Source organism: Akanthomyces muscarius, chromosome 4, assembly GCF_028009165.1.
Source record: "Akanthomyces muscarius strain Ve6 chromosome 4, whole genome shotgun sequence".
Taxonomy (NCBI): domain Eukaryota; kingdom Fungi; phylum Ascomycota; class Sordariomycetes; order Hypocreales; family Cordycipitaceae; genus Akanthomyces; species Akanthomyces muscarius.
The window spans coordinates 1,275,380-1,288,137 of NC_079244.1; the positions used below are offsets into that span (position 1 = coordinate 1,275,380).

Here is a 12,758-nt window from a genome sequence, read left to right on the forward strand (position 1 = left end):
GTACGGAGTACTGGTGCATGACTTGTCGCCGACTTACACCACCGCAGCCGTACTGGTGCTGGTGCTGCTGCCGTGATGAGCCTCCTCCTCCTCCTCCTGCTTCTCGCCCGCTGGCTAGCCACCCCCTCCGCCGCCCGAAACTCCCATGTCCTTGCCGACTTGCTTTTCCTCCCCAGTCGACTGCTCAATTGTCCTGCACCGTCCCCAGTCAGTATGCTGCTGCTCTCGCAACACACCCCCAACTCCTCCCCTCTCCCATTCAGCCACGCCCCCCTCCCCCCCGTCCCCTCCCCTCCTCTTCCACTTCCCTGGTAGCTTTCTCCCCTTGGACACTAAAAAACTAGTCCATCTCTGAACGACGTCTGTATCGGTGGCTCCATCGCCGCCGTGCTGCTGTGTCTTTTCTGCGCGGGCTGCTCTGCGCACCCACTGTACTCAGTAGCACCAGTGCTCTCTTGGTGCTGTCCCTGCCTGCGTCTACCTGCAAAACCCAACAACCTCGTTTCTTTTTCCTTTTTGCTTTTACTCTAGTAGCTGGACTTCGCAATCTTCTCCTTCGGCCTCGACTACCATCTCCACATTTCCCTTTTCCCAAAGCCCGTGTTGCTTCTTCTGCCTCTCTACCGACCCGTCTCTCTGGTCCCCTACATTCATCTATATAGCCTCGCTTCCTCTCGACCCAACCTCGTTTTCTGTCTTCTCGTCAATCACATCTTCATCTCTCATCACCCCTTGCGTCCCTGCATCTTCAAGGGATCATTCTCGCCTCTTCTTGTCTACAACATCTCTACCTCGAAACAAAAGACTTGCTTCTTCATTTCGCCCTCTTGCAAGACACTGTACTCTCCAGCAGTTCATCCCTTGCCATTGTCTCGCCTCGACCATCTACAAAGCACCACACTCCAGCTTCGACTTGTTCCATTATTATTCTTCTCTTGGCCTGCTTTCGACCACCAGTACTTCTCTGACAGGAAATCGCACCTCTTCCGTCAACATCCATCAAACCGTTTTTTACAGACACACACCCTGACGCAGTCCGCCTTCATCATCCTTGCTTGCCGGACGCTCGAGCACCTCCCATCAACTCCGGCACCCACTTTCTTGGCCCTGTGTCCCAAGGTCAGAATCCGACCGAGAATAAACTGACCCTGCTCGTTCTGTGCCACACTCCCAAGCCAGGGCCTGTCAGTACCTGTCTTTTCTCCCCCGGTCACAATCCACTTGATTCAGAACAAGATCCACACCTTGTATACCCCGGCTGCCTTTGCCTTTCCGACATATATTCACCGGAGTGCCTCTCTCTCTTGAGACCCATCATCACTTCGAGGAACTACCTTCTCTTGCTTGGACTTGTATATCATACATATATCTACATCTCCTCCCCTCCTTCCTCTTGTCTTATTCACACCTTCATTCATCATCCACCTCATCTTCATCATTCACAATGGAGCTCCTCGAACTCGTCGAATATGAGCCTGCCACCCGTCCCTTCCAGTGTGACTGGGACTCGTGCAACAAGGTAAGCTCTTCCATCGATGCTCGACGACACAACCTCTTTCAATGCTAACGACTCCTCTCCTAATAGAGCTTCAACCGCAAGTCTGATCTTCAGCGCCATTACAGAATCCACACCAACGAGCGCCCCTACTCTTGCTCTATTCCCGGCTGCGGCAAGAGCTTCATCCAGCGCAGCGCCCTGACTGTTCACATCCGCACTCACACCGGCGAGAAGCCTCATCAGTGCCAGCACATGGGCTGCGGCAAGCGCTTCTCCGACGTACGACACATTCCCACCTCTTGATCCCTCCCTCGCTAACACCTTGTTCAGTCCTCCTCCCTTGCCCGCCATCGCCGCATCCACACCGGCAAGCGCCCCTACAAATGCGCCCACGACGGCTGCATCAAGAGCTTCTGTCGCAAGACCACCATGGTCAAGCACCAGCGCCGCTCTCACCAGCGCGGTCTGCACCCCAACGAGATCCTGGACGACTGCTCCTCCGACTCCGACATGGGCGAGGCTCCTCCCACTCCTACCCAGACCACCATGTCTTGGCCCGTCTCTGCTGTTGTTCCTGGCCAGCCCATGCCCCAGGGCCACCATGTCATGCACCGCGCCGCCTCTTTCCCCGACTTCAACCAGCAGATGCACCAGTACAACATGCAAAACGTCGGCGACTACTCTGTCCAGCAGCACCCCGTCATGCTTCAGCGCAGCCACTCCATCCAGCAGCCCTTCTACGTCGTCGAGCAGGGCAACCCGGGCGTTGCCACCATGAACACCAACATCCACCCCTCCTTCCAGGTCCCTCGCGGCCAGACTGAGCGCCAGAGCAGCGTCGTCGAGATGGCCTACACCACCCAGGGCATGACGACGCCCATCACCAGCAGCCCCGGCTTCTCTCCCGTCGCCGGCCAGAGCCCTACCATCCGCGACGGCCTCTACACGCACGCCTCGCAGGAGAACTCGTACGCCATGCACAACGCCGCCGCCGTCCAGCAGCAGCCCATGATCCACTACGCCCAGCCGATGCCTCAGCAGACCCAGGCCCCTGCCGAGCACTACCCTTCTCCCCAGGCCGAGTCTGAGCAGTGGTACCACCAGTACCAGGCCCCCGTCGAGGTCGCCACCATCGGCCAGCTGCCCGCCTACGGATCCGGCATCTACGACCTCTACGGCGGTCCCAAGATTGAGTTTGAAGATCCTTCGATGCAGCTGCCTAGCAGCCGCATCGCAGCAATCTAAAGCGACATCAATCTCGGGAACCTCGAGTGGTCTGTGTCCATGATCGCTCTTGTACAACAATACAATAGAGCTATATATTAATAATTGGGTCGAGGATATATATCATTACGAACGATACGAAAGCACATTAATACGGTCGGATGAGATACCAACATATGGGAACGGGTTTTACAGCACCAAGCCGCAGTGCCCAAGGGTCTGGAGGTTGAACTACTTTTTATTGTACATTGTGTTTATTTTTTAATATTTATTACTTTCGGAGTATGGTCACTTACCGGTTGGACTCCATAATGAGAAATGGAAAAAATTTCATATTTAATTGATGTTCCCTGTGGCACATTTGATTGGCAATTTTTGATGGTTCTCGCTTGACTTTTGTGCTCTGTTTCCCTTTTGTGCTTTCTTTGGATGAGGTCACTTTTGCTTTTGCTAGAATGCGCCGTCGTTTATTTCCTTTTTATTCCAGGACTCTTACCAGTATTTCAACGGGAACATCTGCTCCAGGGTGGCTACCGTTGGGGGGGGTTTTTTATTTTTGCTTCTTTTATTGATAGTCTACGTATGAACTCATTCTGACACATCACAAAAGATTACCTGCGCCGGCCTTTCCCCGCCCCTAAAGTGCATTCAGTAGCGCTGCCTGAGAAGCAGCACCTAGTGTGAGTACTTTGCTACATCACTCCCCTACTCCTCCCCCCCTTGTATGTGAGACATGATTCTTCTGTAGCAATCAACAAATCTTGCAGCTGAAATTACTATTACCGGGTTTTTGGCCTTTGGAAGAGACGCTTCCACATCCTTCTGGGCGCGCGCAAATTCTTCTTTTTTGGTCTCACCTGGTTTGGCGACTGTGCGACACCGCCGGGGGGCTCCTGATTAAACGACATTACGAGTAGACACCAGCATCCTTGCCCAGTTGGCCGTCAATGCCTGTTCCTGATTGCCGAAAACTGGGACCATTCGTCGTGCCCAAAGACGATGTGCCTGGCGCGGCGCAGGAGGGATGGCCATAATAGCCATCAGATATAGGGACCGGTAGCGGGAGCAGACTTGCCGAAGGGGTGTGGCTCATGAAATAATTTGGAATGAAACTCGAACTCGAGCACGACGCCAATCCGCATCATCCGCGGCGTGGTTTGTGCATGGCGGGCGGACTGCCGTTGGTCAAGACACTTTTTGACATTAAATGGCCAACATCGCAGGCAGCACCAGTTGACCGTTGCAAAGAGCGTTCGGCTCCTACCGCGGCCGTACCAGCAGTCTGGTACTCCAGTAATGCTGGGCGCCCGTCCCGACAGCCGAACAGGTGGTTTCCATTTCTAGCGGCTTCTGTCAGGTGATCTGGCGGCGCACCCGCACCAGCCGGCTGGGCCAAATGCGCAGACTGGCTGAATGACTAAGCACAGACGTCACGCCCACTGGCCAACGTTGACGATTGCCTCTCGGAACCTGTTGGGGCGAATGAGCATTCAAGCCTGTCTTCGCATCAGGCCAGCCACGCCACAACAGTACAAACCGGGCTGCCCGAGCCTCTTACGATGTGTGCGGCTAGTTAATCGCCCTTGTATTATCTATTTTCAATTACTCGGCGTATCCAACTGGCGTCAACGGAACACCCATTGCAGGGGTTTTTTATCACGAGCATCGCACGCTACCCCATCCGAGCGGCGATCGAACGCACCCGAGCCATCTACAAAATTCAGCAGCGAGCCATTGTCATAAAGAGAGTCATTGATAGCGGTCTTATTGCGTCGCTTTCGCATCGTCGCAGTCATGGCTGATCTCCGAGCCGTGGCGTCGCTATCCCGACTGGGACTGCGTGCCGCCGCTCAGCCAGCCGCATCGCTGCGCTTCTCTGCGCCGTCGTTCGCGCAGCGCACATTCGGGAAGCCTCAATCAAGACTTGCGCTTGCGCCGTTTTCGTACCGGCAATACGCGGCCACCTCGAGAGCACTCGCCTTCCGACCTCGGACCTCGCCACCCGCCTACCGCCGACTATTTGGCACCTCGTCGCACCACATATCCAGGAACCAGCTCGCCAGCGCGGAAGAGTCTGCCAACAGGAATCCCGGAAATGCCAATGCGCAAAATGCCTTTTACCAGCTTCTTCTGCGCGCCAACATGCCCGGAATCCTCGTCGAGCGCTACCAGTCCGGCCGATTCGGCACAAACCCTGCGACCGAGGACGCCTACAGAAAGGCGCTGGCGGCCCTGAACGCCGGCACCAATATGACATCTGGCGCCGCGTCGGGAGCCACCCTTGGCCGTCTTGGATACGGCTCCGATGCTGCCATTGCCAACGCTGCTGTTGGCCACGCGGGTCTCGGCAGCGCTACTGCTGGCGGCAAGGGCGAGCCTATTCATGTCGTGGTTCAAGAGACGACGCGCATGTTCATCTTCCGCTGGGCTCGATTCCTTGCGACCTTTTTCCTTGTGACCTACCTGTGTTTCGTCGGTGTCACCATTCTCATCGAGTTCCTAAGCTCCTTCCGCCGCGCTGGTGGGAAGACTGACTCCGAAGTCAAGGCTGAGAATCAAAATACCCGGTTTTCAGATGTACATGGATGCGACGAAGCCAAAGAAGAACTCCAGGAGGTTGTTGAATTCCTCAAGAACCCTGAGAAGTTCTCTGACCTCGGTGCCAAACTCCCCAAGGGCGTTCTTCTTGTTGGCCCGCCCGGTACCGGCAAGACCCTCCTCGCCAGAGCCGTGGCCGGTGAGGCTGGCGTGCCATTCTTCTACATGTCTGGATCTGAATTTGACGAGATTTACGTCGGTGTTGGTGCCAAGCGCGTTCGCGAACTCTTTGCCGCAGCCAAGGCCAAGTCACCCGCCATCATCTTCATTGACGAGCTTGACGCGGTCGGTGGAAAGCGCAACCCTCGCGACCAGGCTCACTCCAAGCAGACTTTGAACCAACTTTTGACCGAGCTGGATGGATTTGATCAAGACACCAAAATTATCATCATGGCTGCCACCAACTTGCCCAAGCTCCTGGACAAGGCTCTGACCCGACCAGGTCGATTTGACCGTCACATTGACGTAGGTCTTCCTGACGTCCGCGGCCGTATTGCTATTCTGGAGCACCACGCGAAGAAGATTAAGCTGGCCCAAGATGTCGATCTCAAGGCAATCGCTGCTCGCTCGCCTGGCCGCTCCGGTGCCGAGCTAGAGAACATGCTCAACTTTGCCGCGCTTCACGCTAGTCGCGCCAAGGCGAGCATCATCTCTAGAGGCGACCTTGAATGGGCATTTGATCGCGTCAGCATGGGCGCTGACAAAAAGTCAATGGTCATTTCGGAGAAGGAAAAGGAGATGACTGCGTATCACGAGGCTGGTCACGCCCTTGTTCAGCTATATGATAAGGAGAGTGACAGCAAGCTGTACAAGGTGACAATTCTGCCCAAGGGCGGATCGCTCGGCCACACAGCCAATGTCCCGGCTATGGACAAGTACTCCACCACGGCCGCCGAGTACACCGCCAACATCCGCGTGCTTCTCGGTGGCAAGATGGCCGAGGAGATGCGCTACGGTGATGACAGGGTCACATCCGGAGTCTCTAGTGTGAGTTTTCTTTGCAACGACAGACTACAATGGCATACTAACGTGAGCTGATAGGATCTGGAGCGCGCCACGGATTTGGGCTTTATGATGGTTGCGCAGTTTGGCATGTCCCACGTCCTGGGCCCCATGGAATATGGACGCCGCTATGAGAACCTAAGTTCAGAAACCAGAGCCATCATCGAGTCGGAGGTGCAGAAGAGCCTCAAGAAGTCGTACGAGGATGTGCGCAAGCTTTTGACGGAGAAGCGCAAGGAACTAGATCTCCTTGCTCAGGCGCTGGTCAAGTACGAGACGCTGGATAAGGAAGAGGTGGAGATTGTTATTCGTGGCGAGTCTCTGCCTGGCAGACCGGTTCTTGCCCGTGGCCCCATGGTGATGCCAGTTCCGGTCGAGCCCCCTGCCCCTCCTGGCCTGGGCGGTGTACCTCACCCCGAACCCGAATCACCGGCTCCTCCTGCCGCCGCGGAATGATGAGCGAACAGGAGACTTGTCGCTCTGTCCAAACTTCGAAGTCTGTTCCCCTCCTAATGCTATGGCATCAGGAGATATGCAGGTATGTGGAGAGTTGGACAAGGCGAAGCTGAGAGGCTGTGGATTTTCTTTGTTACCGGAGAAGGAAGCATCATCTCATTCGAATTTATTTAGACAGGCTGGGACTTGAAGCATTGCGCAGCACATAAGGCTGCGAGACAGCTTTTGTACATTACCGATTGGCGCCGAAAACGAAATCATCAAAAAGATATCACAACCACTATATCCAGTAGGATAGCAATGCATTTTCATTATTGTTCAGAAGTGCCTCGACTGGGCAGAGCGTGGACGTACAGTATACGTACTGGTGCATGAAGGGACACAACAAAACCACTACCTCAGCTTTCGGCCGTGCAATACCGCTGCAGGCCAGAATAATTCCAACGATGCTTCTTCTCAAGATATACCCCTCAAGTTTAGCCTGCGTATACCGGGACATGCAGCAACAACAAGTTTATGGATTACACGTTGACACCCGGTATGGTTAATGGCCAAGTTTGGCGATGCCCGATTGGGAGGACTTTCATGGGCGGTATGAACTCTTGACCAGTGCTCACGGGCTTTGTTTTCTGCGTTATCAGTTGCGGCTGACCCCTATCCCACCATGCACCTTGACGGCCCTTGGTCCACGCAACCGGTCATGGGTAGCAATGCAGGTACCAGTAACGCAATTGACTTGTATATGCACTCAACCGTGGGGTCTATGCAGCTCAGCGGGCGCGCCACAGCACATGTACCTGCGCGCATGTACTTCATACCTTGCTGGGAATCAACGATGTCAAAACCAGTGATCCGTAAAGTTTGGGCTCAAGTTCCAAATCAGCGATCCGTCGCCGCCACTAGACGGGACGCTCGGCGACGCTAGCTAGCGTCTCCCGAAATCAATGCCATCACAGCACATTGTAACGCGATGGGGCCCTTGATTGACGTCAGCTATTCGCGCCCACGCTTTTGCTTACCTCCGTTGGTGGGGGAGAGCGGGGAGCGGCGATAGCTTGACCACGGGCTGGAAAGAGCAGGAGAAGCTTCAGATTGCGCGGGCTTAGTGCACTGTATTTCTAATCCGTTCAAGCCAATCTATAAAGCGCGCATTCCCCTCGTTGTCTGAACTATATTCGCATTACAACAACCACCTCCATAGACACTTTACAATGGCAGCTGAGACGATTCTACTGACCGGTAAGCTAACCCCGCGCCCGCGATAGCTTCAAATAGGCTACTTAACTACCAATAAACCCCTCCCTCTTCTCCGCAGGGCCCATTCTCTAACGCTTCCATCTTCTCCAGGTGGCTCCGGCTTCATCGCCGCCCACATCCTCGAGCAGCTCCTCGCCAAGGGCCACACCGTCATCACCACGGTGCGCAGCCAGTCCAAGGCCGACACCATCGCGGCCGCGTACCCGGAGCTCGTCGCCTCGCAGCGCCTGACGGTCGTGCCCGTCGGCGACATTGCCGTGCCGACGGCCTTTGACGACGTGCTCGCCCGGCACGGCGCCTCCCTCGCGGCCGTCCTGCACACGGCCTCGCCGTTCCACTACAACTTCTCCGACGCGCAGACGGAGCTCATCGACCCGGCCGTCAACGGCACCACCGGCATCCTGCGCGGCATCAAGGCGCACGCGCCGCACGTGCGCCGCGTCGTCGTCACCTCGTCCTTTGCCGCCATCCTCGACGCCAGCAAGGCCCTCGACCACGGCGTCGTCTACACGGAGCGGTCTTGGAACCCCAACACGGCCAGGGACGCCGCCGAGAACAAGATGGCGGGCTACCGCGTGTCCAAGACGCTCGCCGAGCGCGCCGCGTGGGACTTTGTCGAGGCGGAGAAGCCGGCGTTTGACCTGGCGACCGTCAACCCGCCACTGGTGTTTGGCCCCGTCGCGCACCACCTCGCGACGCCGGACAGCATTAACACGTCCAACGAGCGCGTCGTCGCGCTGCTGCAGGGCAAGTGGAAGTCGGAGATTCCCGAGACGGGCACCATGGTGCTGTGGATCGACGTGCGCGACGTGGCCGCCGCGCATGTGCGGGCGCTCGAGACGCCCGCGGCCGGCGGCAAGCGGCTCTTTATCGTCGGCGGCCGTTTCGACAACAGGCAGGTGGCGGACGTCGTCTACAAGAACTTCCCCGACCGGCGCGATGCCGTTCCCGGGCCCGACGTCAAGGGCGGCGAGGCGCCGCCGGCGGAGAAGCTCTTCCAGATTGACAACTCGGTGACGAACAAGGTGCTCGGCATTGAGTGGACTTCGCTGGAGAAGAGCATCACTGATCTGGTTGCCTCGCTGAAGGGGCTGAACATTTAGAATTGATACCGAGGGAGATTGAATGGGCTATGCAGCGTACAAAATATATGCTAGACTGAATCCATGATATTAATTTTTGGATGCCCTTGTCCGATGCTGTGCCATGCCGTGCCTAGTGTATTACTATATGTGCAAGACAACTCTGCCTGTATTTGTTATGTATATGTATCGTCCCTCCAAGTCTGTCCTCCGGGGTCGACGCGTGATGTTGCAGGTCAATACTCTCCGGCCATCCTCGCCAACTCACGCTCTTCGAGGATGGGGCTGCGGCTTGTGCGCTGCGCTACCGGCATCCGCGGCGCCAACCGCGACTGTCCTTCATCATCGGATGCCAACCAGCTATCCCCCCAACTGCCGCGCCCGCGCATAGGTCCCGTCATGATCTTGGATTCTGTGCTCTCGCCGCTCTCATTACTAACTTGAGCGGACATGTCGTCCTCCTGTGGTGGGAACTCCAAAGCCACGCCAATCGCATTGGGTGATACGTCTGCGCGCGACCGGCTTCTTGACTGCGCCGTCGCCGCGCGGACGGGTGTACTCGGCAGCTCCCTATCTGGCGGCGGGCCCGGGTCAGCCAAAGATGACGCGTAAGATATCGAAGCGAATTGACTTCGTGTTGGGCTTAAATAAGGGCTTCGACCGCGGCTTGGCGACCGCGGCGCTGAGGGTCGACGGTCCGTATTGGCCAGGGCGGCACCAGCTGCAGCCGCGCTCAAAGCAGCAGCTGGACTGACAGTCGAGCCATATGGAGAATTGAGGCCTGCTCTTGACGCAGTCGGAAGATGAAACCCCTGACGTAAACGTGAGGGTCCCCTCTCAATCAGCTGTTCCGACGATCCCGTAGGCAAGAGTCGTCTCTCCTTCAGTCTCGGCGGTGGTGTAAGTGGTGTTCCATCATGCCCCAGATAAGATGGGGATGGAGACGCGAACGGAGAAGTGGGAGAAATTGACGGCACTAGGATCAGGCTTGGTTCTCTCTCCATGGACGGTTCTGGCTCTCTGCTCTTTCTGCGATATCGGCAGTGCCAGAGGACAGCAATAATTGCCACCAGTATCGCGCCGCCGACGGCCGCAGCAATGATTATCTTTGCCGTTGTCGATAACCCGCCTGGGGCATCGTCTCTGGGTCCGGAGATGTTCTCCGTTAGCCGCGGATCCTCCAGAGAGGATATTCGGGGTGGTGCGGCTGCAGTTCCACTGATACTCGTCATGACAGTACTTGTAGCTGTTGTGCTGCCCGAGGAATCTGTAGCCGATGTTGAACTCTGGGTTGTCGTCGAAGTTATACTCCCCTCTGACGTCGAAGTTGTGGTTCTCTCCGTCGTCGAAGCTGAACTGTCCGTGGTTGTCAGACTTGCACTGTCCGTTGTCGGCGAAGACGTAATGGAGGAGGAGGTCCTTTGCGAAGACGAAGAGCTGGAGGTCGTTGTTGGAGAAATTATCGTCCTCGAACAAGATATATCACTGCTGGGCAGCAACGTATTGACGCAGACATGCGTTGCTGGTGGTGGCCCAGGGTCCCTAATCGGTTCAAATCCTAGACTATTGCTTGTTTTAGTCCTGTACACAACAGTAATCATGGCTGTAGGATAAAAGAGGCTCGGTCTTACCTTGAGCAAACGTTGATTAAAAAGTCGACGTTGGCTATGGAGATTTGTTAGTACAAGTGAAGAATACTGCAATGCTTAAATAAGGAAGAATTGGAAGGAGAAAGGTTGCTTCTGCTTACGGTCAAAACCAGGCAGTCCAATATTGTCAACGCCACATAGCTGCGAGTCGCAGCAGTACAGCCCGAGGAGCATATTTTCCATTTGAGGCTGGTCAAGTTGCACAAGTGTGCCGCAAAATTTTGCATAGGTCTCGTCGTCGGGTGCGAGTAGCTGTCGCAGGCTCTCTCGGCAGCCTCTGACGCAATCCGGCGGATCTTGTACATTGCCCGCGATGGCCCCCCATGTACTTCCAACGCACGCTTCCATGACTAGCTCGGCGGCGTATGCGTAGATTTTGTGCAATATCCGTCTTCAACAGTGTTGCAGCCAACTCGTATTGCTGAATGAGATGCATGAGGTCTGTTGTAATGATATAGATGGCGAGACTGGTCAAAAATTGACAAGATGGCTGGTTTGTGATAGACAAGCTAGACCTCTGAGCTTGATGCGATGGTGGCGCAAGTATTCGATTGGAGGAGAGGATACGAGCTGGCTCGGTAACTGCGTCGCACTGCGACTCGAGATGAACACTGTTTTCTGTGTTCCCCGACTCTCTAAAGAGGCGCTGCAAAAGATCCCTCCTACCCAACCCAAAAGAGAATCCCAATGATGGTCAGAATATTTTAGTACGGTTCAGCTTGGGGTGAGGGCAACTGCGCGAGGCGTCCTCATTCGTCCTTCTTGAAATGTGCGATCGTGAAAGCAGAGAGAAAAGTGTCCTCGAGCGGTGGCGTTGGAAAACCGCAGACGCAAGACAAGGAGCGTCGAGTTCGGTTGAGAGCGCAAGGCGTTACAGCGTCGTACTGCGCACAAGACCTCGAGCGTTGGAGGAATCTGAGGACGGCCCGCTATTGTGAGTTGCTACGTAACGCATCCGTCCGAAGTGTTCATAATACAGGAGATGGTCGAGCAAGGGTAAAAGCAGGGGCGTGCCGGCTCGAGATATAAGTGCCGTTATTAGCAGGCTGGTAGACAATGTGGTGGGATCTGCTACTGAGGCGCGGCAGAAGCGGGCTGGGGTCATGACACGTCCCATCACTCAAACCGGCCACATGGCTCCCTTGAAGCCTGGCTGTCATCTCTTCAGGGTCAGGATTGAAAACTAGTAAGACGGTATTGCACTTGGCATCGTGAGAAATTTCGGCGGTACACTTCTGTCAGCTTGGCGTTGATCGCATTCAAGACACGGGCGTAAGCGCGGCATGAAGGCGTGGTGTAAACCGGACGCAGTCGACGACACAAAGGGAAATCGCGCTCGGCGAAGGGACATATTTTTGCTCTCAGTACATGGCGTGGCCCCCTTTCTTTTCTTTTTGCTGGCTGCCGATAGAGCAAGTTCCATGAAATCGGGGCGCATTTCTCACACACTTCTTACAAGACAAGTGAGAGGATTGTATGTGACGATCCACTTTCGAAACTCGGGATGCCTCGTCTGACCCGCCAGGGCCTGATGCAGAACATCCTGCAGGATGTATGTAGGACTTGGAAATCGCGCTTTGGCTTGGCGGCTTTTTTTTGTCGGTAGGCAGATTGGCAGTATCGAATATTTGCATTCGAAAAAGGAATTTGAATGGCTGCATGAATTTCTCGTATTTGACAACATGGCGCAGCTGGAGGCCTGTTGGAGCCTGTTGGAGCCGTCAACACGAGGGTTGACAGGCAATGAGAAGGCCAAGACGTTGCAAATTTCCAAAAGAGTCGTCTATGTTTCGTTTGCTTGGAGCCACACAATTAGTACATGCTTGCTGCGTACTTGTTGCTTGCCTTGCGCAAGAGTTGACAAGAGGGCCACATCTCTGTACACAGCAAACTTGTTGACTAGTCCTGACTCTTGATAAAGTTGGCGCATGCGTATTTTGTTTAGGCGGCGCCGGCCGATCTGAGGCTGCTGACTTGGAGGACTGTTTCACC

General features: G+C 55.4%; 4 protein-coding genes across 4 annotated transcripts; 3 read left to right on the forward strand and 1 right to left on the reverse strand.

The window, feature by feature from the left end:
- Positions 1-1,444: 1,444 nt before the first annotated feature.
- Positions 1,445-2,743, forward strand: LMH87_011065 (uncharacterized protein; the record flags this gene model as incomplete). The annotated part of the gene is made up of 3 exons (XM_056200145.1): positions 1,445-1,519; positions 1,586-1,777; positions 1,829-2,743. The coding sequence occupies 3 exons, from the start codon at positions 1,445-1,447 to the stop codon at positions 2,741-2,743; spliced, it is 1,182 nt and encodes a 393-aa protein (XP_056052025.1).
- Positions 2,744-4,516: 1,773 nt separating this feature from the next.
- LMH87_011066 (uncharacterized protein) lies at positions 4,517-6,778 on the forward strand (the record flags this gene model as incomplete). Its single annotated transcript, XM_056200146.1, has 2 exons — positions 4,517-6,307; positions 6,362-6,778. 2 exons carry the CDS (start codon positions 4,517-4,519, stop codon positions 6,776-6,778), a joined length of 2,208 nt encoding a protein of 735 aa, XP_056052026.1.
- A 1,211-nt stretch (positions 6,779-7,989) lies between these two features.
- Positions 7,990-9,138, forward strand: LMH87_011067 (uncharacterized protein; the record flags this gene model as incomplete). The annotated part of the gene is made up of 2 exons (XM_056200147.1): positions 7,990-8,017; positions 8,126-9,138. The coding sequence occupies 2 exons, from the start codon at positions 7,990-7,992 to the stop codon at positions 9,136-9,138; spliced, it is 1,041 nt and encodes a 346-aa protein (XP_056052027.1).
- Positions 9,139-10,032: 894 nt separating this feature from the next.
- Positions 10,033-10,949, reverse strand: LMH87_011068 (uncharacterized protein; the record flags this gene model as incomplete). Its single annotated transcript, XM_056200148.1, has 4 exons — positions 10,033-10,554; positions 10,632-10,680; positions 10,749-10,782; positions 10,868-10,949. The coding sequence occupies 4 exons, from the start codon at positions 10,947-10,949 to the stop codon at positions 10,033-10,035; spliced, it is 687 nt and encodes a 228-aa protein (XP_056052028.1).
- Between the last annotated feature and the right edge of the window lie 1,809 nt (positions 10,950-12,758).